This window comes from Talaromyces stipitatus, genomic scaffold (genome assembly GCF_000003125.1).
Source record: "Talaromyces stipitatus ATCC 10500 scf_1105507295523 genomic scaffold, whole genome shotgun sequence".
NCBI lineage: Eukaryota > Fungi > Ascomycota > Eurotiomycetes > Eurotiales > Trichocomaceae > Talaromyces > Talaromyces stipitatus.
In genome coordinates this window covers 4,638,980-4,656,347 of record NW_002990113.1, presented here as the reverse complement: position 1 = coordinate 4,656,347, position 17,368 = coordinate 4,638,980, and the positions used below count along the sequence as shown (strand labels likewise).

At 45.6% G+C, this 17,368-nt stretch overlaps 8 protein-coding genes across 10 annotated transcripts, besides 2 other annotated features; 4 read left to right on the top strand and 4 right to left on the bottom strand.

Moving 5' to 3' along the window:
• Window positions 1-256: 256 nt before the first annotated feature.
• On the top strand, window positions 257-1,341 carry TSTA_076590 (mitochondrial carrier protein, putative; the record flags this gene model as incomplete). The annotated part of the gene is made up of 2 exons (XM_002341639.1): window positions 257-323; window positions 377-1,341. The coding sequence occupies 2 exons, from the start codon at window positions 257-259 to the stop codon at window positions 1,339-1,341; spliced, it is 1,032 nt and encodes a 343-aa protein (XP_002341680.1).
• Window positions 1,342-1,363: 22 nt separating this feature from the next.
• Window positions 1,364-3,327, bottom strand: TSTA_076580 (uncharacterized protein; the record flags this gene model as incomplete). Its single annotated transcript, XM_002341638.1, has 3 exons — window positions 1,364-1,848; window positions 1,912-1,977; window positions 2,035-3,327. 3 exons carry the CDS (start codon window positions 3,325-3,327, stop codon window positions 1,633-1,635), a joined length of 1,575 nt encoding a protein of 524 aa, XP_002341679.1. The 3' UTR covers window positions 1,364-1,632.
• Window positions 2,086-2,154: a sequence feature (GA-rich).
• A 209-nt stretch (window positions 3,328-3,536) lies between the features above and the next one.
• Window positions 3,537-3,609: a sequence feature (CT-rich).
• A 753-nt stretch (window positions 3,610-4,362) lies between these two features.
• TSTA_076570 (MFS transporter, putative) lies at window positions 4,363-6,290 on the bottom strand (the record flags this gene model as incomplete). Its single annotated transcript, XM_002341637.1, has 5 exons — window positions 4,363-4,938; window positions 5,002-5,286; window positions 5,345-5,440; window positions 5,496-6,083; window positions 6,148-6,290. The coding sequence occupies 5 exons, from the start codon at window positions 6,288-6,290 to the stop codon at window positions 4,773-4,775; spliced, it is 1,278 nt and encodes a 425-aa protein (XP_002341678.1). The 3' UTR covers window positions 4,363-4,772.
• A 181-nt stretch (window positions 6,291-6,471) lies between these two features.
• Window positions 6,472-8,220, top strand: TSTA_076560 (uncharacterized protein; the record flags this gene model as incomplete). Its single annotated transcript, XM_002341636.1, has 5 exons — window positions 6,472-6,591; window positions 6,639-6,715; window positions 6,770-7,450; window positions 7,500-7,829; window positions 7,950-8,220. 5 exons carry the CDS (start codon window positions 6,472-6,474, stop codon window positions 8,218-8,220), a joined length of 1,479 nt encoding a protein of 492 aa, XP_002341677.1.
• Window positions 8,221-8,710: 490 nt separating this feature from the next.
• TSTA_076550 (uncharacterized protein) lies at window positions 8,711-10,011 on the top strand. The gene is made up of 4 exons (XM_002341635.1): window positions 8,711-8,822; window positions 8,881-8,897; window positions 8,963-9,358; window positions 9,415-10,011. The coding sequence occupies exons 1-4, from the start codon at window positions 8,793-8,795 to the stop codon at window positions 9,863-9,865; spliced, it is 894 nt and encodes a 297-aa protein (XP_002341676.1). The 5' UTR covers window positions 8,711-8,792; the 3' UTR covers window positions 9,866-10,011.
• A 6-nt stretch (window positions 10,012-10,017) lies between these two features.
• On the bottom strand, window positions 10,018-11,029 carry TSTA_076540 (prefoldin subunit 1, putative). The gene is made up of 3 exons (XM_002341634.1): window positions 10,844-11,029; window positions 10,612-10,778; window positions 10,018-10,545 (listed from the first exon to the last, which is right to left on the bottom strand). Exons 1-3 carry the CDS (start codon window positions 10,871-10,873, stop codon window positions 10,374-10,376), a joined length of 369 nt encoding a protein of 122 aa, XP_002341675.1. The 5' UTR covers window positions 10,874-11,029; the 3' UTR covers window positions 10,018-10,373.
• A 2,683-nt stretch (window positions 11,030-13,712) lies between these two features.
• TSTA_076530 (alkaline dihydroceramidase Ydc1, putative) lies at window positions 13,713-15,442 on the top strand. 3 transcript variants are annotated; one of them, XM_002341631.1, is made up of 5 exons: window positions 13,713-14,021; window positions 14,102-14,288; window positions 14,361-14,877; window positions 14,944-15,192; window positions 15,255-15,442. In XM_002341631.1, the coding sequence occupies exons 1-4, from the start codon at window positions 13,923-13,925 to the stop codon at window positions 15,107-15,109; spliced, it is 969 nt and encodes a 322-aa protein (XP_002341672.1). In that variant the 5' UTR covers window positions 13,713-13,922; the 3' UTR covers window positions 15,110-15,192; window positions 15,255-15,442. The 3 variants fall into 3 exon arrangements, with proteins under 3 accessions (XP_002341672.1, XP_002341673.1, XP_002341674.1); XM_002341632.1 differs by having other exon boundaries at window positions 14,944-15,442; XM_002341633.1 differs by having other exon boundaries at window positions 14,361-15,442.
• A 157-nt stretch (window positions 15,443-15,599) lies between these two features.
• On the bottom strand, window positions 15,600-17,083 carry TSTA_076520 (toxin biosynthesis protein, putative; the record flags this gene model as incomplete). The annotated part of the gene is made up of 4 exons (XM_002341630.1): window positions 15,600-16,491; window positions 16,546-16,654; window positions 16,705-16,843; window positions 16,892-17,083. 4 exons carry the CDS (start codon window positions 17,081-17,083, stop codon window positions 15,600-15,602), a joined length of 1,332 nt encoding a protein of 443 aa, XP_002341671.1.
• Window positions 17,084-17,368: the final 285 nt, after the last annotated feature.

Genomic DNA, 17,368 nt, shown 5'->3' with positions numbered 1-17,368 from the left:
ATCATTGTCATTCTTTAAGTCATCCTTACCACGGACGCTGGTGTTCCCTCATTGTTCCCGAGGCCTTATCCCGACTAGATCTACTTTGTTTCAGCATGCCACCACGATGAACACTTCGATAAGATCTATTATACGCCCTTCTATATAATCATCTGAAGCCGAGACTGGAGATTGCCATTCATTGCGTTCAGATTGCAATTGGCAGCCAGCAACTTCAGATCAGGTTTCTTATCAGGCCGAATCAAGAAAACGGAAGATGTCACATGTACCACCAACGGCAGTATCGCCGTCCTCTGCACCGACAAGTAAAAGAATAATCACATGTTCGTTCTCCCCAAGTCAATCAGAATATAACGAGACGAATTAACAGTCATAGCATCCAAAACACCCTTCCACTTCGCCGCCGGCCTTGCATCAGGCCTCACCTCCTCCATCCTCCTCCAACCCGCCGACCTCCTCAAAACCCGAGTCCAACAACAATCCAAACGAACCGCCTCTCTCCTCGACACAATCCGCACTATCCTCTCCTCTCCTCACCCAATCCGCAACCTATGGCGCGGCACACTCCCCTCCGCACTCCGAACGGGATTCGGATCTGCGCTGTATTTTACCTCGCTAAATGCATTGCGACAAGAAGTTGCGCGTCGAGGACCGGTGGCTATTTTACTTGATGGGAATAGCAGTAACAGCACAGTAAAATCTTCTTCAGCGTTACCCAAATTATCGCATACAGCGAACTTACTCACGGGCGCCGTGGCCCGAACAGCAGCTGGATTCATAATGATGCCTGTGACAGTGCTCAAAGTGCGCTATGAATCGGATTATTACGCCTATCGCAGTCTCGCCGGTGCGGCAAAGGATATTGTCCGCACAGAAGGTGTGAAGGGACTATTCGCTGGATTTGGCGCCACGGCTGTTCGTGATGCACCTTATGCAGGGTTATACGTTGCGTTTTATGAACAATTCAAACGGACACTGAGTCGAATACAACCTTCTACTGCGTCGGCTGATACTGATAAAAGCAATAATAATAAATCGAATAATTCGACAACTATAAACTTCGCCTCGGGCGCGCTTGCAGCTGGTCTCGCAACAGCGCTGACGAATCCGTTCGATGCAGTCAAGACACGCATACAGCTCCAACCAGGGAAATACAGGAACATGGTTCATGCGCTCAGGTTAATGATCAAGGAAGATGGGGGGAGGAGTTTGATGAGTGGGTTGGGACTGAGAATGGGGAGGAAAGCGCTTAGTTCGGCTTTGGCTTGGTCGGTTTATGAGGAGTTGATCATGAGGGCGGAGAGGAGGTGGGAGGCTGAGGCGAGGGAGATGAAGTATTAGATGGATTGTCTCGAGGTCTTTAGGGTTAGAACTCTGCTCTGTGAAATACTATTTGTAACATCACCGAAATCGATAGTTGATTTCAACATCATAACATCGATATATCCATATATGTAATCAAGCTTTGCTAAATATATCACATGAAGCAAGTAAACAGACATCGTATCCAAAGTGAAAGAAGAGTATCAACCCAACAAAAAAAAACAAAGTCAAATCAGAAAGTCATATCTCGTTAATCAAACATCCAAGGAACTCCAAATAAGTCCCAAAGCATGAAAGAAGGATTTAGAATTATGTAAAAATCCAAGATTTTCCAGGATTCTTCTTCCGAACCAGATACATCTTATCCCGCTTGCGGTCGTTGACCTTCAATTCGGTAAGGGTGGTCGATGTCTCTTCAATGAGCTTGCCACCACCGTGACCACGGAGTCGACGAGTATGCGCAAATAGTTCCTCCTGGAAATCTTCAGAGATCCATTGTTTGATGATAATGTAATTTCCGTCGCGCTATTTATACGTTACGTTAGTTTCTGATATTTCATTTCTGCAGATATTGAAACTTTGACTTACATCATCCCAGTCCCATGGAAGTTTGTATGCATCCAATGTTGCAGGAAGCAAGTACTTGCGGTGGACCTATTGTTCTGTTAGCATAATCCAAGTGCTGCAGCAGATCTCTTGTCATAAACCCACCCTGATGAACGTTGTCTTTTCTCGCGGAGGCTCCAAAACGACAATTGCACCCTCCTTCTTTTCCTCTTTCTTCTCTTGCTGCTCATGCTTCTTCTTGAGCATCTTCTCAATCTCCTCCTCGCTGTATCCAAACTCAAGCTTCAGTCTCTCTCGGAACTCCTTATCCTTTGCCTTTTGCTCCTCAATCTCTTTCAATTTTCGTGCTTCCTCGGCCTGTTGCCACTCCATAATGGCCTTCCTCTTGAGTTCAGCAAGCTCCTTTTTCCGCTGTTCCTCCTCTAGGGCCTTGCGAGCTTCCTCATCTTTGATCTCCTTGATGATTCGATCCCTTTCAGCCTTGATCTTCTCTCTCTTTTCGATTTCCTTCAAGTGCTTCTCCTGAGCCAAACGCTTAGCCTCCTCTTCTTCTGCGGCCTTTCGCTCCATTTCTTCCAGCCGTTTGATCTTAGCCAAGCGTCGGGCTTCCTCTTCTTCGGCCGCCTTTCGCTCCGCTTCTTCGAGCCGCTTGACTTTAGCCCGGTAGTCAGCAAGCTTTTGTTCTTCCGCAGTGCGTTGTTCTCGCTCTATTTCTTCCAGTTTCTTGATCTTGGAACGATAATCAACAAGTCTGTCTTCCTCCTCACTGCGCTTCGCCCGTTCTAGTAGTTCAAGTTTACGCAGTCGTTCGGCAAGCTCGTCCTCCCAGAGTTCCTCTTCGGCGAGACGGCGACGGGAGACAGAGCCGTGTCGCTCGTCGCGACGTTGCTCTCGGCTCTTAGCTATCTGTCGCTCCAAACGTTCAATCTCCTGTTGCTGCTTGGCAAGCTCCAAGTCTTGACGGATATCATTTTTGGCAAGTATACGCTGGTCCATGAGTAGTTCCCAGTCACGCTGTTGCTGACGAGGTGACGGGGTACGAGAGGCAGGGACATCTGCGATGATTCTGGGACGTCGGTGACTGCGGATAATGTCGATTTCTTCAATGTCATCTTCTCGTGCCATCCGTTGCTCGATTTTGCTGCGACGATGATCTCGAGAGTCCTGCTTGGCATGGACATCGTTATGAACATCGACCACCACGATCGGATCGTCTCCTCGGCGGCGCCTGCCTCCCGTGGAGGCGGAGCGGCGGACCGGGGAAGCGATGGCAACAGGGCTCAAGAAGGCATTAGAGCTTGGGCTATGGCGTCGAGTGCGAGAGAACGAACGACGTTTGACTGATGTGCGACGTCCAGGACGGTGGAAGGAAACATCCGTCTCTGAGAATTCGGACTCAGACTCGGTGTCGTCGTCCGTAACCCAATGACGGGGCATGATGAAGCTATTTGTACGTGGTTTTTCAAGGTCTGTTTTGGAGGCTGTAGCAGGATGTCAGCAACAAGGCTTGCTAAAGATGAAATGTGCGGTAAATACCAGGTGTAACAGCGACAGACGATAAGTCTATCCAACGACAGGCTTATCTATCGCTGTATGTGTGGTGTCTATGTAAGCAATAGACAGACCTCAGCCACAGCCCTGGTGATAAGAGAGAAAAAGGTAAGACAAGAAAGAATAAAAATAAATAGAAGAATAGAAGAAGAGAGAACGAGAGAAAGAGTCCAGCTGAGCGACTGCCTGTGGCGGGGGTCCTTGCCAATCGTCAATGCGGACGGCAGGAGCGGGGTGGTGCGACGACGCTCCTTATTGTTTAATTCTCTATTGTTACTAAAGTCCTATTCAAAACGATCGAGCTACATATATTATATGTCGGAACTAGTTCTACATGTTCTATAAACAAGCATACTCCTCTTTGATCATCGCATCGCCATCGTACAATCAGAGGCTCTGCGGTTGGGCGTCAAGCCAGTTGGCGCTGGCCCTAATCAAAGGGCGCTTCGATGTACAGCTTGCAACGCGTAGACAAGTTGTATCTGCAAATATGGAGTCAGAAGCCAGAGTCACTGGCCACTGGTCATTCCCAGCCACCTCATGAGGTGAGTCCCACTCTTGGGCTCAGATGGAGGTCAGGCAGTCAGCCTTATCCGTCATTCCTCCGATCAGGACAATCGCGATCTCAAATAACCATTTCTCCGTACTTCGCATACAGATACTACTAGATATGCTACGTAGACAAGTATTGGACGTGGCTCGGGCGGGGCCGTCCCGATGCGTTATCCAGACTCTGAAAGCGCCTCTGATCACTCTATTTATATAGTTATCACCATTTTGGAATCGAATTGTCAGCAAGATATCGGGCAATTTATGTACCCACCTGGGCATACTGGGGCGAAAGATGTGCCCAAGTACAGTACAGGGGTGTGAGACTATTGACGTATGTATCTGCATTGAGTCGGCGACTATTACATTTGCACACTGACTCCACCTACAACGCCTTTACAGCGTTTCCCCGGCTTGGATAGGCTTCAACGGAGAGAACTTACTGTTCCATATAGATTATTATTATTATTGTTCAACCAGAACCGATGTCTTCAAGGATACCTGAATTCTAAACTCTTTCGCATCCCCGCCGACCACTATGATATCATCGCTCTCCCATCTTTCAAGTCTTGCGCTTCAAGGATCTCGGAATTCGGAATTTCGGACTTCTGTGAGGAATATCACGAATATTCATGTCTAAAGAAAATTTCTGATATTTCAAAGCCAGTTCGAATTATCACGGGTATTTGCTAGGTTTCGACTCTCCTGTTGGGGTTAGAGAGACAACATATCAACCAATTTCCGATCCAGAAGAGCATGATTTCTGAATGATGTTAAGCAAACTATATTTTCCAAGTCTCTCGCGCACGAGACAAAAAATAAGTCGACACAGCTAGGAATCCAGTGCCGAGCAACGCAGACATCGAGGCAAATATTTGCAGTCCAGAAAAATCTGTTCCAGACTGGCGATTGAGGATGGCACCCATAATGGGCAGTCCAGTGAGGGAGCTAAATCCAAACTTAGTTTTTTGCTTGTCTCAAAAGAAGTAACAATACTGGGGTACGACTTACGCAGCTCCCATCGCAAGTTGAAAAGTGCCAAACCGTTGACCGAGGGTTTCCAAACTTCCCGTTTTCGCCACGCAAGGCATGAGTAGGGACACAAATGCTCCACTGACGAAGCCGTATACTAAAGCAAAGAGAATGATTCCAGCATGCGATGGATGGTAATTGAATGGCAGCCAGAGACAAAGTATTGAACCTCCAATAAGGGCGGAGCATAGCGTAATGACGTTGAAATGGCCGATGCGGTCCGCGAGATGAGGGGGGATAATACGGCCGGGTATAGAAGTTGAGCTAAATGGTGATCAGTTATAAAGGGAACCTTGGAAGCATGTTGCAGGATGAGCCGTACTTGACAATGGAAATCAAATAGAGAGCAAGTGTAGGAGAAAAACCTTGCGCTTCCGCCATGCTAGAGATGAAATCAAAGGGACCCCAAAGTCCCCACCTGTATAAATCAACAACGAGTTTGTTAAAAGGTAAAAGGAAAAGATAATACTAACATGACCAAGAAAGATCCCAAGATATAGAATGCGAACGGCTTATCATTGAAAAGGGTCACATCAAACCACGGCGTCTTGTTATTCCAAGGCCTCCGAGGCAATCTCCCTTTAACCATGAGGCACGACGCAGCGAGTAGAATGCCAATAAAGAGAGCCGTAAACCGCACCGCACCATAAAACCCTACATCTTGAATCACTCGATTGACGAAGATGGGGAATATAACTCCTCCTAAACTAGAGCCACTCGTCGCAATGCCGACAGCTAATCCACGCCGCCTGATAAACCACTGACTGACGCAGACTATTGACGCAGTGAATACACCGCCGGCACCTATCCCGAATACTAAACCTTGTGCTAAGAAGATCTGATAGTATTCATCTGCAAGACTGGTCATGCAGAGTGAAAAGACGCAGAGAAAGCTGCAGGGATAGATTACTGGAGCTGGGCCGTAGGTATCAATTATACGCCCGTAGAAGGGTCCAAGAGCCCATAGAAGACACAATTGGACCGCGAAGACCCATGCAATGTCTGAGGAGGTGTATGAGCGGAGAGAGGTCTCTTGGTAGGTTGTCTGAAAGACACCAATTCTGTGTTGCATGCCGGTTAGTGATACTCCTATACCTAATTGCAATACGAGGATCAAGAGCTCACGCGTTTAGGAATCCAAAAGTTGCAAATAATGCTAAAAACGAACCAATGACGCATATCCATCCTCGGACGCCCTCCTCTGGTGATAGAATAGGCCCATTGGAAGGGGCTTCCTTAGTTGTTGCCTGTGTCATTGACTCTGTCATATTGTCGACTCTTTTGCAAAAGGAATATCGAATCAACCAGATTTTATCCATCGTCGAAGCGTTGAATTGCTCCCCTTTTATACTCTTCTTCAGCCGCATTGGTTGCCTCTTTAGGGCATTGATTACTATGATTAGGGCTAATAAGGCTGGCGGAGTACCCCTGTCCAATCAGAGTGTCTACATGCCGGAGGACTGCTCCACTTGTCGGCGCCGCTTTCCCTTTTTCGTCAGTTCAGATTTGTCATTCTTCAAGCATTTGGGATTTTCTCCTGAGATTCTCCAAGTGACTACTAATTCTAAGGTATCCATACCGATCATTATATGATGAAGTCGGCCGACATTTTACAGCAATTTGTTTGCACAAATTGCAAACTGCGCAAGAAGAAATGCGACAAGGTGAAGCCGCGGTGTGGGTATTGCTGCCGGTGAGATAGGTTGGCTCGATTGATAAAGGTGGAAGAGCTGATGTTATACGATAGAAAGAGTTTGAGCTGTCAATATCAAGCATCAAATATAAAGCAACTTTCAGTTCAGCCAAAACTAGCCCTAGATGTCTCCACCAACCCCATCATACGCTCTTCTTTACTTCTCTCCAACACCTTGTCGGAAGTCTTACTATCGCAGCCAACAAATGTCCAGTCCACTCTATATCTACGAGTGTTGAGTATTATACGGACAACTAGCCAGACTCTAGAGGACATAGTCACACGTTATTTTCGTGGAATTCATTCATTTATCCCTATGCTCTCCCGCTCACGTGTCGAAAGATGTTTGGTTGACCATAGCACACCACCTCCGGCAGGTTTCTCCGTCTTACTTTTAAGTATGTGTCTGATTACATACCATCCGGACTTTGTGCCTCCCTCTGCACATCCACTTGATCAGGAAACTCTCTATTTGACCACCAAGTCTCTTTTCGCGCTGGTGCAAGCATCATTCCCGCCGTCGTTGCATCTGATTCAAGCCAGTATCATTATAGCGACGTATGAGTATGCGAACGGCAGGATCCATGATGCGTTTGCTTCTATGGGTGTTTGTGCACGCATAGGATATGCTGCTCATATTGATAGTGCCATTCCAGTGCAAGGGATGGAGGTCGGAGAATACCAAGAAGCTGAAGAAAAGGCTAGTACATGGTGGGGAATTGTCATCTGGGAGAGGTAGGTCGTTGTCCTTGTGCAAATTCTCAATTTACTAATAGCCAAATAGAACGATTCTGTGCGAGATAGCCAATCTTCAGCGACCCTTAACAACAAGGATTCCGGGCAGTTTAGCGGATTACCGAGATGGTACAACACTGCATAAAGCCGGGGCCTCCGGATCTGAATCAGACACTGATGCCTTCAAGTTTTCATGCGCTGTACAGGGTACATGGCTTTTGGACCAAGTCATCAAAACCCTGGACATGACAGATCCTGAGGCAAGGTATAATCAGCTTCATGGTCTCGACCATACTATTCAGGGCGTTCTAGTTGTTATTCTGAACCAGAGTCAAGGGAAAGGAGGTATATACTGCACTGCGATTCGTATACTTCTCAGGTAGGTTATACGTCCTTCGCCTTAACATGTAAACTGACTGAGAGATAGAGCTCTTATGATCATACACTCACATATTATCGACTACATGACAACAGAATCAGGTAATGAACCCGAATTTAGATCGAAGGAGAGAGAGGAACGGCTTAAAAGTTCACATGCAGCAATGAATACAATCACCAAAATGGTCGATGAAATAGCAGCGTCTCATACCAGCACCGTGTCCCTTGTTGATACGATTCCACCTGGTTTTCTCTATGTGATCAGGCAAGTACTTCAGTATATTCGGGAATCTGAGACTAAGGTCGATACATGGGACGAGGTGGAGAGGCGGTTGAGCCGTGCATCACTGAAGTTTGAGTATCGATGGGGTGGTAGAGCCACATATGGATGATTCTTGTAAGTTTATGACATTGTCGATACTTCTCGAAGTACAAAATCCAGTACCAAAATCCCACCGGAATCCCACCGGGGAGGAGATCCATATCATCCCACAGCGGATAAATTCCGCGGTCAACTTAGTAATCTCCATCCTGCAATCATCCTCTTATTCTCTTCATTTGGAGTATCCTTTCTGACAAATTAGATGAGCAATTTTTTGTAGCTTGGTCACGTCAGCTGGCGTAATTTGGGCATTACGGTAGATACTCGGCTTGTAAATGCCGCTCAGTCCGGGGGTTGGATGTCTCGTACATATGTAGACTCGGATCCGGAATCTTCGAATCCATCATCAGCCAAAGTGGGACAGTTAGGCAATATGTTGTGAGTATGATGTTTCATGTCAGAAGCCCTTCCAGGCTTCCGGTGGGATATTTCTCAAGTGGCTTGGAATTGTATAGACATAAATAGTCAGATCCTCACTTGGTACAATATCAAGGTTGTTCAACTCAATTATTTGTAACTGCGAGCCTCAAACTATCAATCACGAAACCTGTAACTTCTTCCACCTGCGAAACACTCAGCACTATGGCTATTAAGAATGTCCTTGTCGTTGGGGTAAGTGTATTCTTCAAAATCCAAACAATGCACTCAACAATGAGCTAACGCATTGCAGGGTGGAGGCAACCTGAGGTTCGTGGCTTCAACCAACCTTCCATAATAGGCAATTTTATGGTCCAAAACTAACGCACCACAAGTCCTGCCATTATAGACGCCCTCGTCAAATCACCACACAACTACACCGTCTCAGTCCTCTCTCGCGCACATTCCACATATCAACCACCCTCAGGAGTCAACCATCTCAAAACAGACTACACCCACGACTCACTCCTCTCCGCGCTCAAGGGTCAAAACGCCGTGGTCTCTGCCATTGCCGGAACCGCAATCCCTGAACAAAAGAAGATCATTGATGCAGCTATTGAAGCCGGCGTGCAACGATTCCTTCCATCAGAATTTGGCTCTGATACCACCACTCCACTTGCTGTGGATTACTTCCCGGGCTGGGCACCCAAAGTTGAGATTAGGGATTATCTAAAGAGCAAGCAGGATAAGATTGAGTGGACTGTTGTTTTTAATGGTTTCTTCTTTGATTGGTGAGCATTCTTCCTGTTTCTCTTAATCTGCGTTAATGTTTTAACATCATCAATAGGGGTTTGAAAGTTGGTTTCATTCCTGTTAACGGCAAAGACAAGACCGCCACTATATTCCCCAAATACAAAGACGTCAGATTCTCAGCAACAAATCTCGAAGACATTGGCAAAGCAATCGCACAGGCTTTGTCGCCAGAAATCGCACCCAAAACAGCAAATCAGATCCTCCGCATTCGCACATTGACAACATCTCAATCCGAGCTTCTAGCTACCTATGAGAAAGCCACCGGAGAGAAATTCAAGGTTACCGAGGCTGATCTTGATGCTGCTGTATCCGAGGCCAAGGGCAAGTTGTCAAAGGGTGATTTTAGTGGTATAGGCACCCTTATTGTTGCTGCTGCCTTGGATACGCGCACTGGTAATGATTTTGATAAGGCGGGTAATGTGTCGAATGATTTGTTGCAGTTGCCGAGTTTGAAGGTAGAGGATGCTATCAAGCCTCTTCTTTGATCATTGTCAGGTCAAGATACAGTGGTACGTTAAATATATGAGAACCTTGACGTATGTTTGCTGTTTCTCGCTCGTATTCTCAAATCCTCACGCAAATGGGATGCCTATAGACCGGGTAGTGCAGGCAAGGATCAGTGTATACTCTCATGTTTCAGTATCAAAATGGTAGTTCATAAGCGGTTGCAAGCTTTCCTATATACATAAGTTCGTACAATATACAAACTGGAATCATTAACAAGTAGCTCGAGGATCGCAATGGTTCGAATATGCTCCGCCACTAAGAATTTCGTACATATGATTCGTCAATCAAAGACTTAAAGTGATGGCCGTATTGAAGTTTTACGGCTCAGGCCTGGCGTAGCCAAAAGTTGTTATTGCGAGTTACCGACATCGCTTCCTGGGTTTTCGTAATAGTCGCAGTTCAGAGTCCTCGTCTCTATTTTTTCTTCTTTTCGCCACAGGGCATCTTATATGTTCGTCGTTTCCTTGTAGAATCCGTCATGACACGTTATGCCGATGCACCCGTCCCCTTGAAAATCTGCTCAATATGTTCCCTGCTCTTCTCATGCGTCGTCTCGAGGTAATGTAGTTTGTTTTCTAGTTCGTTGATATCCTTCTTCAAAGTCTCGTCCTCGGATGCTAGTCGACTGTTGACGGCATCAATCGGAGTATGCAAGAACCTAACATAACGAGAATATAGCGTCAGTCTGGCGGTGATATTGTACTTCAACGAATTCAGCACCTACATCTTTCCAACGCCTTCATAAACATTTGTATCCTTTGACAACGATCCAAGTTCACTCGATGTGAGTTGCAGTAGTCGGATGTCGCGTTGTTTTGTGGAGATTTGTGTTTTCACGATGCTAATTTGTTGCTGTGCGGCAATTGCTCTCGATTCGATCTCTTGTACGAGCTGTTATATAAGGATGTATTATTAGCATGAGTTGATCATTCCTTCGTGGGACTGAGGTATCGTACTTTCTGCAAAGCTTCAGGCGGGATAGACATTTTGGCGAGTGATTTCGTAATAACGTAGAGAATCGACGGGAATTGAGAACACGATATAAACCTCTATATTAGGCGCAGGGGAAGCGAGCAGATATCAGAAAGAAAATACAGATAGAGGCAAGCTTGGAACGTCTGATTGACGAGCTTGGTGTTGACAGAGAGATAAACTGATAGACACCTTGCTGGAAGCGGTAAGGGGAGTCGAAGCTACCCCGCCGCTCCGCAACTTAGGGCTTAGGGCTAGGGTAATAATCTTATCATCCGGTCGTTCGCCTTCTATCGTATCTATATACATCTACCATTAGGTTAATCTCATTACTTCTATTTAATAGATTTTAAATGTAACACGGACTTTTAGCTTCAGAAATTTCATCTGAGACTGACTAGACTAGCGTTACCGACTCAGCACGAGGTGCCATCATCGTGAACAGTCGTTAGAGTACATATAAGATCAAATTGTCACAAAAATCCATATAGTTTAGAGCTCCGGCAGGGAGATCAGATCCTGGAAGTGCGCTTCCTCCATCACAGACTCTAGAGGTGGTAATTCCTTCGATATTTTCAGTGGGCTAAGCCCTTCAGCAAGCTTGTTTATCTCAACTTGTCGTTGTATATCGTTCCATGCGTATACACAAAGAGCCTCTTTATCCCTAATGTTTTGTCGTATCCGATCTTGCACCTTTGACTCGTTCACGTTATCATAATATTGGTATCCGCCACCTCTCGGCTCGAAGTGGAACTTGAGTAAACTCAAACAAACACCTCCTAATTTGAAATAGCACCGGTAGCCACGAGTCTTGATCTAGCCATGAGTATTAATCTAGCCACGCGGCAATCTTGAGATATCTGATTGACTCCTTCCATTGTTTCAACAGGCGTAAAACTTCGCTCGTAGATATTTGCCTCTGTCAACTTCCAGGTATCGCAGTCGACTCACATTAAGGTCTTTAAGTGTAGCCGACAATGGTATTGGGAGGTAAAACTGCAGTATGAGGGGATTCGATGGCGACAGCGGATTGAATGGGCTGCAAATTTTGTAGTTTCCCATCTTTGAAAGGATAAGCCCCCCTTAGACCCAAATGTTTGAGATGTTCGGGTCTGGATTGGAAAGGCAGCTGCATTGAATTTGGTTCCAAAGAGGAAGATAGTTTGAGATGATACAAGTCAGGGTAATTGTTAACGACTTCAAGTTCTTCAAGACTTCGAAGCGGCAAAGAATGGATCGTATCAACAACCATGTTGATGAGTCCTGTGTTTTCATAATTTCCCGCAAGGCCAAAGAAATTGATATCGACTTTAAGAGCTTGCAAGTTGGTAAATCTTTTAATTGTTGAATGTAATTCTTTGGCTCAGTGCAGAAATTTTTCAGGTTGACCGCTGTCGCTTCTATCATATAATACTGGCTAACTTCCGGACATTCGGAACCCACAGGCCATTGGGGACCTCTTTGAGCATAATCTGTGCGTCAAAATCTGTATTAACATCACGTAAGAATTCAGAAAGGAAAAGTCAACTAACCAAGTCAAGAATTTCAGTAGGACGTTTATCCATTTTGAAACAGGAAATGATCCAATGTGAAAAGAGAAAAGACTCCAATATAACAGAAGCTGGGAAGCTTGGGGAGCGCAAATCGAGTCGAATAGATGCAAATGCAAAAGATTTCAATAATGAAAAGTTACATAGAAAAAGAAGGTGACCCGAGATAGAGAGGGGAAATATAATAACAGGCCATAGTACCACCTCGTAGCAGAATGATGGAAGTTTAAGCTCAAATGCGAAGCCATGGCGAAATCAGTACATTTTCATTGATATGTCCCAACATATTCCGCACATTTGTTTCCGCTGAAGATTGAAGATGTGGAAAAGGTCAGGAGTAGGCTTCTGAAAATGTCAACAATAAAACTAGAAAACAGGGAAGATGGTAAGAGTAAATGTTCTGATATGAACAACAAAGTGATCAACATTAGCAAAAGGTACAAAGGTTGTTTATGCCAATACTTTGTGCCATGCTCTATGGAACAATAGCTACTCGCTAAATTCAAATACGCTGAATCTAAATATTTACTGCTTGACAAGGAAAGCTTTGGATACAGGAGCTTGTCAACATCTCTGATTCTAAAGAACAGCTTGTAGAGAAAGTTGATAAATACCTTACCGGAAATGGGTAAGACTGCCCCGCCGGGCCGAAAATAGGTCTTAGGGTTCAGTTGATAAGCTTATCATCTTGTGCTCTCTCAACTGGAGGCTCTAAACAGATGTTGTTAGTCAAGCAACTGACCGCCGATTCCTGCAGGATTTGCAAACTCCGTGCACTTCCACGACTACCGAAATGCGACATTCGAAGCCGTTCGATTGGTTAAAGCTCGTTTCGGATAGAGCGGAAGCGTTGACTGGGTTAGTGGGGTTCCGAGACGTGCGCGAGTCTGTATTAAAGACAGATTCTACACCAGCTGCAGTTATGCAAGAGAAAGAGTCGTGTACTCGCAGAGTCTTCGGAATGATTGATAGAGTCATTACTAACGTTGCTTGATTTCGTGAAGAATATATCTCGTTGATATGTATGTCGTTGACGGTACATGCTTCAGAGTAAAAGCAAATAAACAAGAATGTAATCAATGTTACGAGACTTGTATTGACTAGTCTAGAAATAGTAGAGTAGTCTTACAAATGAGTTCAAAGAGCCAATCGTATCTGCTTCCAGCGCATCATGGGTACCAGATGGGGCTGGACTAGTAAACACGCTAGAAACGAACGATCTCCGTACCTTGTAATTTAAAGTCTTACTAAGGCTCGACTGTTCCTAGTCTACGTCACGCATTCGGCCGTCTTCAGCCTTCCTTCGCCCACTTATATACCACACTCTCTCTATTCACTGCTCGAAAAAAATAGTCTTTTTGTGGAGTATTTACTGCAGTTATATCCTTTATTCTTGCTGAGCGCTTTGTCCGGTTACTTATTCACGGTTCTGTGTTAAGCAGACCGTGAGCGATCCCACTTCGATCTTGAAGCTTTGATCGCTCGCTACTTGAGCCTTATTGAAATAAGGAAAATGGCAGAGCATTGGCCCCATCTTCCTTTTATTCCCTACCCTCCTTCCAAGGCTGGATACTGGAGTCCCGTGACATCAACCTTGAATTGGTGCGAAGAGGTACGTATACCTCTCACATGGCAATCTCGGTTTTCCGGCCGAGTAAGTGAATAATGATTGCTAATGATCTTCTTTGATAGGACTACTATGCGACACCTTATTCCGCAGAGATTGTGAACTCCTTGACGAATTTACTGTTTTTGTTATTGGGAATCAAGGGAGTGTTAAATGTGCGAAAACATGGCCACGACAAGGTTTTTGAGGTCGCTTTCTACGGATACTTGCTTGTTGGGACTGGCAGTTTTCTGTTCCATTCGACATTGAAGTGTAAGCTCATGATGCCCTTCTTTCCGTATCATTCCACGCCATAGACTAATGATACGCCTCGGCACGACCCAGATCCTATGCAGTTGGTCGATGAGCTCTCAATGATCTATACCACATGTCTCATGTGTTACGCTTCCTTTTCATACTCGAGATCAGCACCAGTCAGAACTTTCCTTGCTGTTGCTCTTACTGGCCTCGCGGTTTTCATCACACTATACTACCATTACCTGCAAGACCCCGTCTTCCACCAGAACGCCTATGCGCTTCTCACCACCATCGTCGTTCTCCGAAGCATGTACACCATGGAAGTCGCCCTGCGCCCGAAATGGCGCAAATCGCGCGAAGAAGATCGAGCAGCTCGTGAGAAGCAGGGTCTTCCGGTCCCTAGCAAGGAGAGACAAGAATACGAGAATGCGCGCGACCTCAAGACGCTGAAGACAATGTGGTTCATGGTGGTCTATGGTCTGGCAATGTTCCTTGGCGGTTTTGCAATCTGGAATTTGGATAATTTCTTCTGCAATACGTTACGAAGTTGGAGGCAGCAGATTGGTTTACCGTGGGGTATTTTGCTTGAAGGTCATGGTTGGTGGTGAGTTTGCCCTTATTACGACCCTCATGGTGCTCTTTCCATAGAATAACTGACTTTGTGCTATAGGCATCTCATGACTGGAATTGGCGCGTACCTCTATATAATCTGGGGGATCTGGCTACGACACATCCTAAACGGAGAACAAGACGAATACACGCTTATATGGTCGCATACGTGGAACTTCCCCGAAATCGTCCGCTCTCCAGCTGCTTCCTCGAAAAAGGTCAAATAGATTCTGAGTGCGGATTCTACGAGCTGGGCTCTTACCGATTGATTCGGTACTTGTAGGGGTGATCCTGTGTGTATCACATGTGTGTATGTGCATACAAGATGATGGCGCAATGCGATGATTGGCGGGCTCTGATCAGTTTTTATAGACGGAAATGCTTGATGGGTGTCCACTGTTCCCTCAGTCTTTGTATTTGTCCCTATTCCCAAGGGAACTGAAAGATGAAAGCAAACGAGGGGTTTGCTCTACCCTCTGAATGGTATGGACGGGGTAACGGATGAGATTTGACGTATTATTAGAAACATTTTTAGAGAATTGATATTCGCTTTCTTCAAGCTGAAGGCTACATGTACATCCAGGTAGAGCCCTCTTTTGGGGAAACCCCACTGTAACCACACCAGGAGAGGTAGGAGATAAATGTCGGATACTATATACTATATATACATGCCCAGGCAGGCGTCAGTAGACCAGACGAGTCCATTTATGTACTCCCTCACAGCTTCGGCTTGGAATTTCCATCCGTAGACTTCGCACCCTTCACAGGAGGCGGCCCAACTTCCTTCAACCACCGTTCATCAACAGTCGATTTCTTTCTCTGTGTTTTCTTATTCCAAGTGTTCTGGAATGCAGCCTCTTCTTCTTTCCAACGCTGCAATTCTTCACCAAAAAATTCGACTGCTGCCTGAGCACATTCCGCAACTGCTTCTTGCGCCAATAAGTGTCCCTTATCCTTGAAATAAACCGATTTGACTCTTCCGGCTGCTACGCCGCCACTGCCACCTTGGCCAATTCCCGTGTTGTCCATTTTGTCCTGCATCATGGACGGTGTACACATGAATGATTGCCCTGCAAAGATATATAGTACGCTAGGTCTGACGCGGGGTAATTGAGAGAAGATGTAGTTGGGCTCCATGCGGTAGAATGGATACGTATTTGGCCCATTGGGTAAAAGATCTGGCGTTTCAATGCGATTGGCAGGTTTTTCGTTCTTGCTATCATAATCATAATTAGGTCTTGAAAAGGTAAAGACTTCTTGATGCCGTGTCGTGGTAAGTGTAACGGGCTTATCATCGTCCTCTGACGATGTTTGTGGTTGTTTAGGCTGTTCCGGATACACGACGGTTGGTAATTCTCGAAGTCCGTATTTAACCCATCTCTCGAGAACACGTGGGTTCCAAGCTTTGTAGAATGGACTTCGCTTGAAGCTCTCTGCCGCTGCTTTTCGGGATGGCCATATGTCTCGTCGGTGTGTTGAGAGGATGGTGTTCGTGGGGACATAACGGCCCTTGAATTGATCGGGATATTGGGTGGACTCACGCTGAATGACGGGATCTAATAGTACTAGACTATGGATAAGGCGTGGTTGTAGAAGAGACAAGTATGTTCTGATGAGAGATTAGATTTCCAAAATTCCCAGATATGATGGGATGGTCTCTAACAGCTGTGCTCCGCCCATGCTATGGCCAATTCCTACAATTGGACGTGGCATCTCCTCACGCTTGAGGTTGATAAGGTGCAACAGATCTCGGGAATGATCAAACCAACTTGCTGCGAAAGGTCAATCGTCCCATTCGTATATCATGCACTGCGAAACTCACGATCGTTTCCAAGTTTATTTTCGTTAATCACTCCGCTCTGGCCTTGATGCGCCACATCCGCCATCCAGATGCTGCGTATTTTGAAGCCATACTTTTGTGACTGAGCATAAATATCTTCCCAGAGCGGCTCATAGAGTTCCTTGGTCATAGTTAGTGATGAAGGTCGTTATGTAGTCAGGATACGCACCTTTGAAAATCCATTCGCATGCGCTGCAATGAAAGTAACATCTCCCGCTTGCGGATGAGGATTATCCAACGGTATATACTGTTTCACAGCAAGATACAGTGTCCCTTCTTGTGATGTTGATGTCGCTCGTGGGTACTCTCGGAGATACTGGCCGGGAACGACATGTTCCACGATGCGAAACGGAAACGACATAACTGCGATCTTTTTATGAGACAGGGACCTGAAAGGGAAAAAAGATCAAAATGTTCTTATAAGTTCATTTTAATTAATTGTCCCTTTGTCTATGCGATATAGTTATCTCTTTGATATCCGATACAATTGCCGGGGTCTCCGCATTTTGCTCGTTTCTTTCTGATTGCGATAAGACCGCCCTCTCGTGAACCGAGGCTGTTACAAGGATGGATGTCCGAGCCAATCAAAGTTTAGTTCTGAGTGGTAATATACGTACTGTGTATGTAAAGCTTTGGGCAATACAGA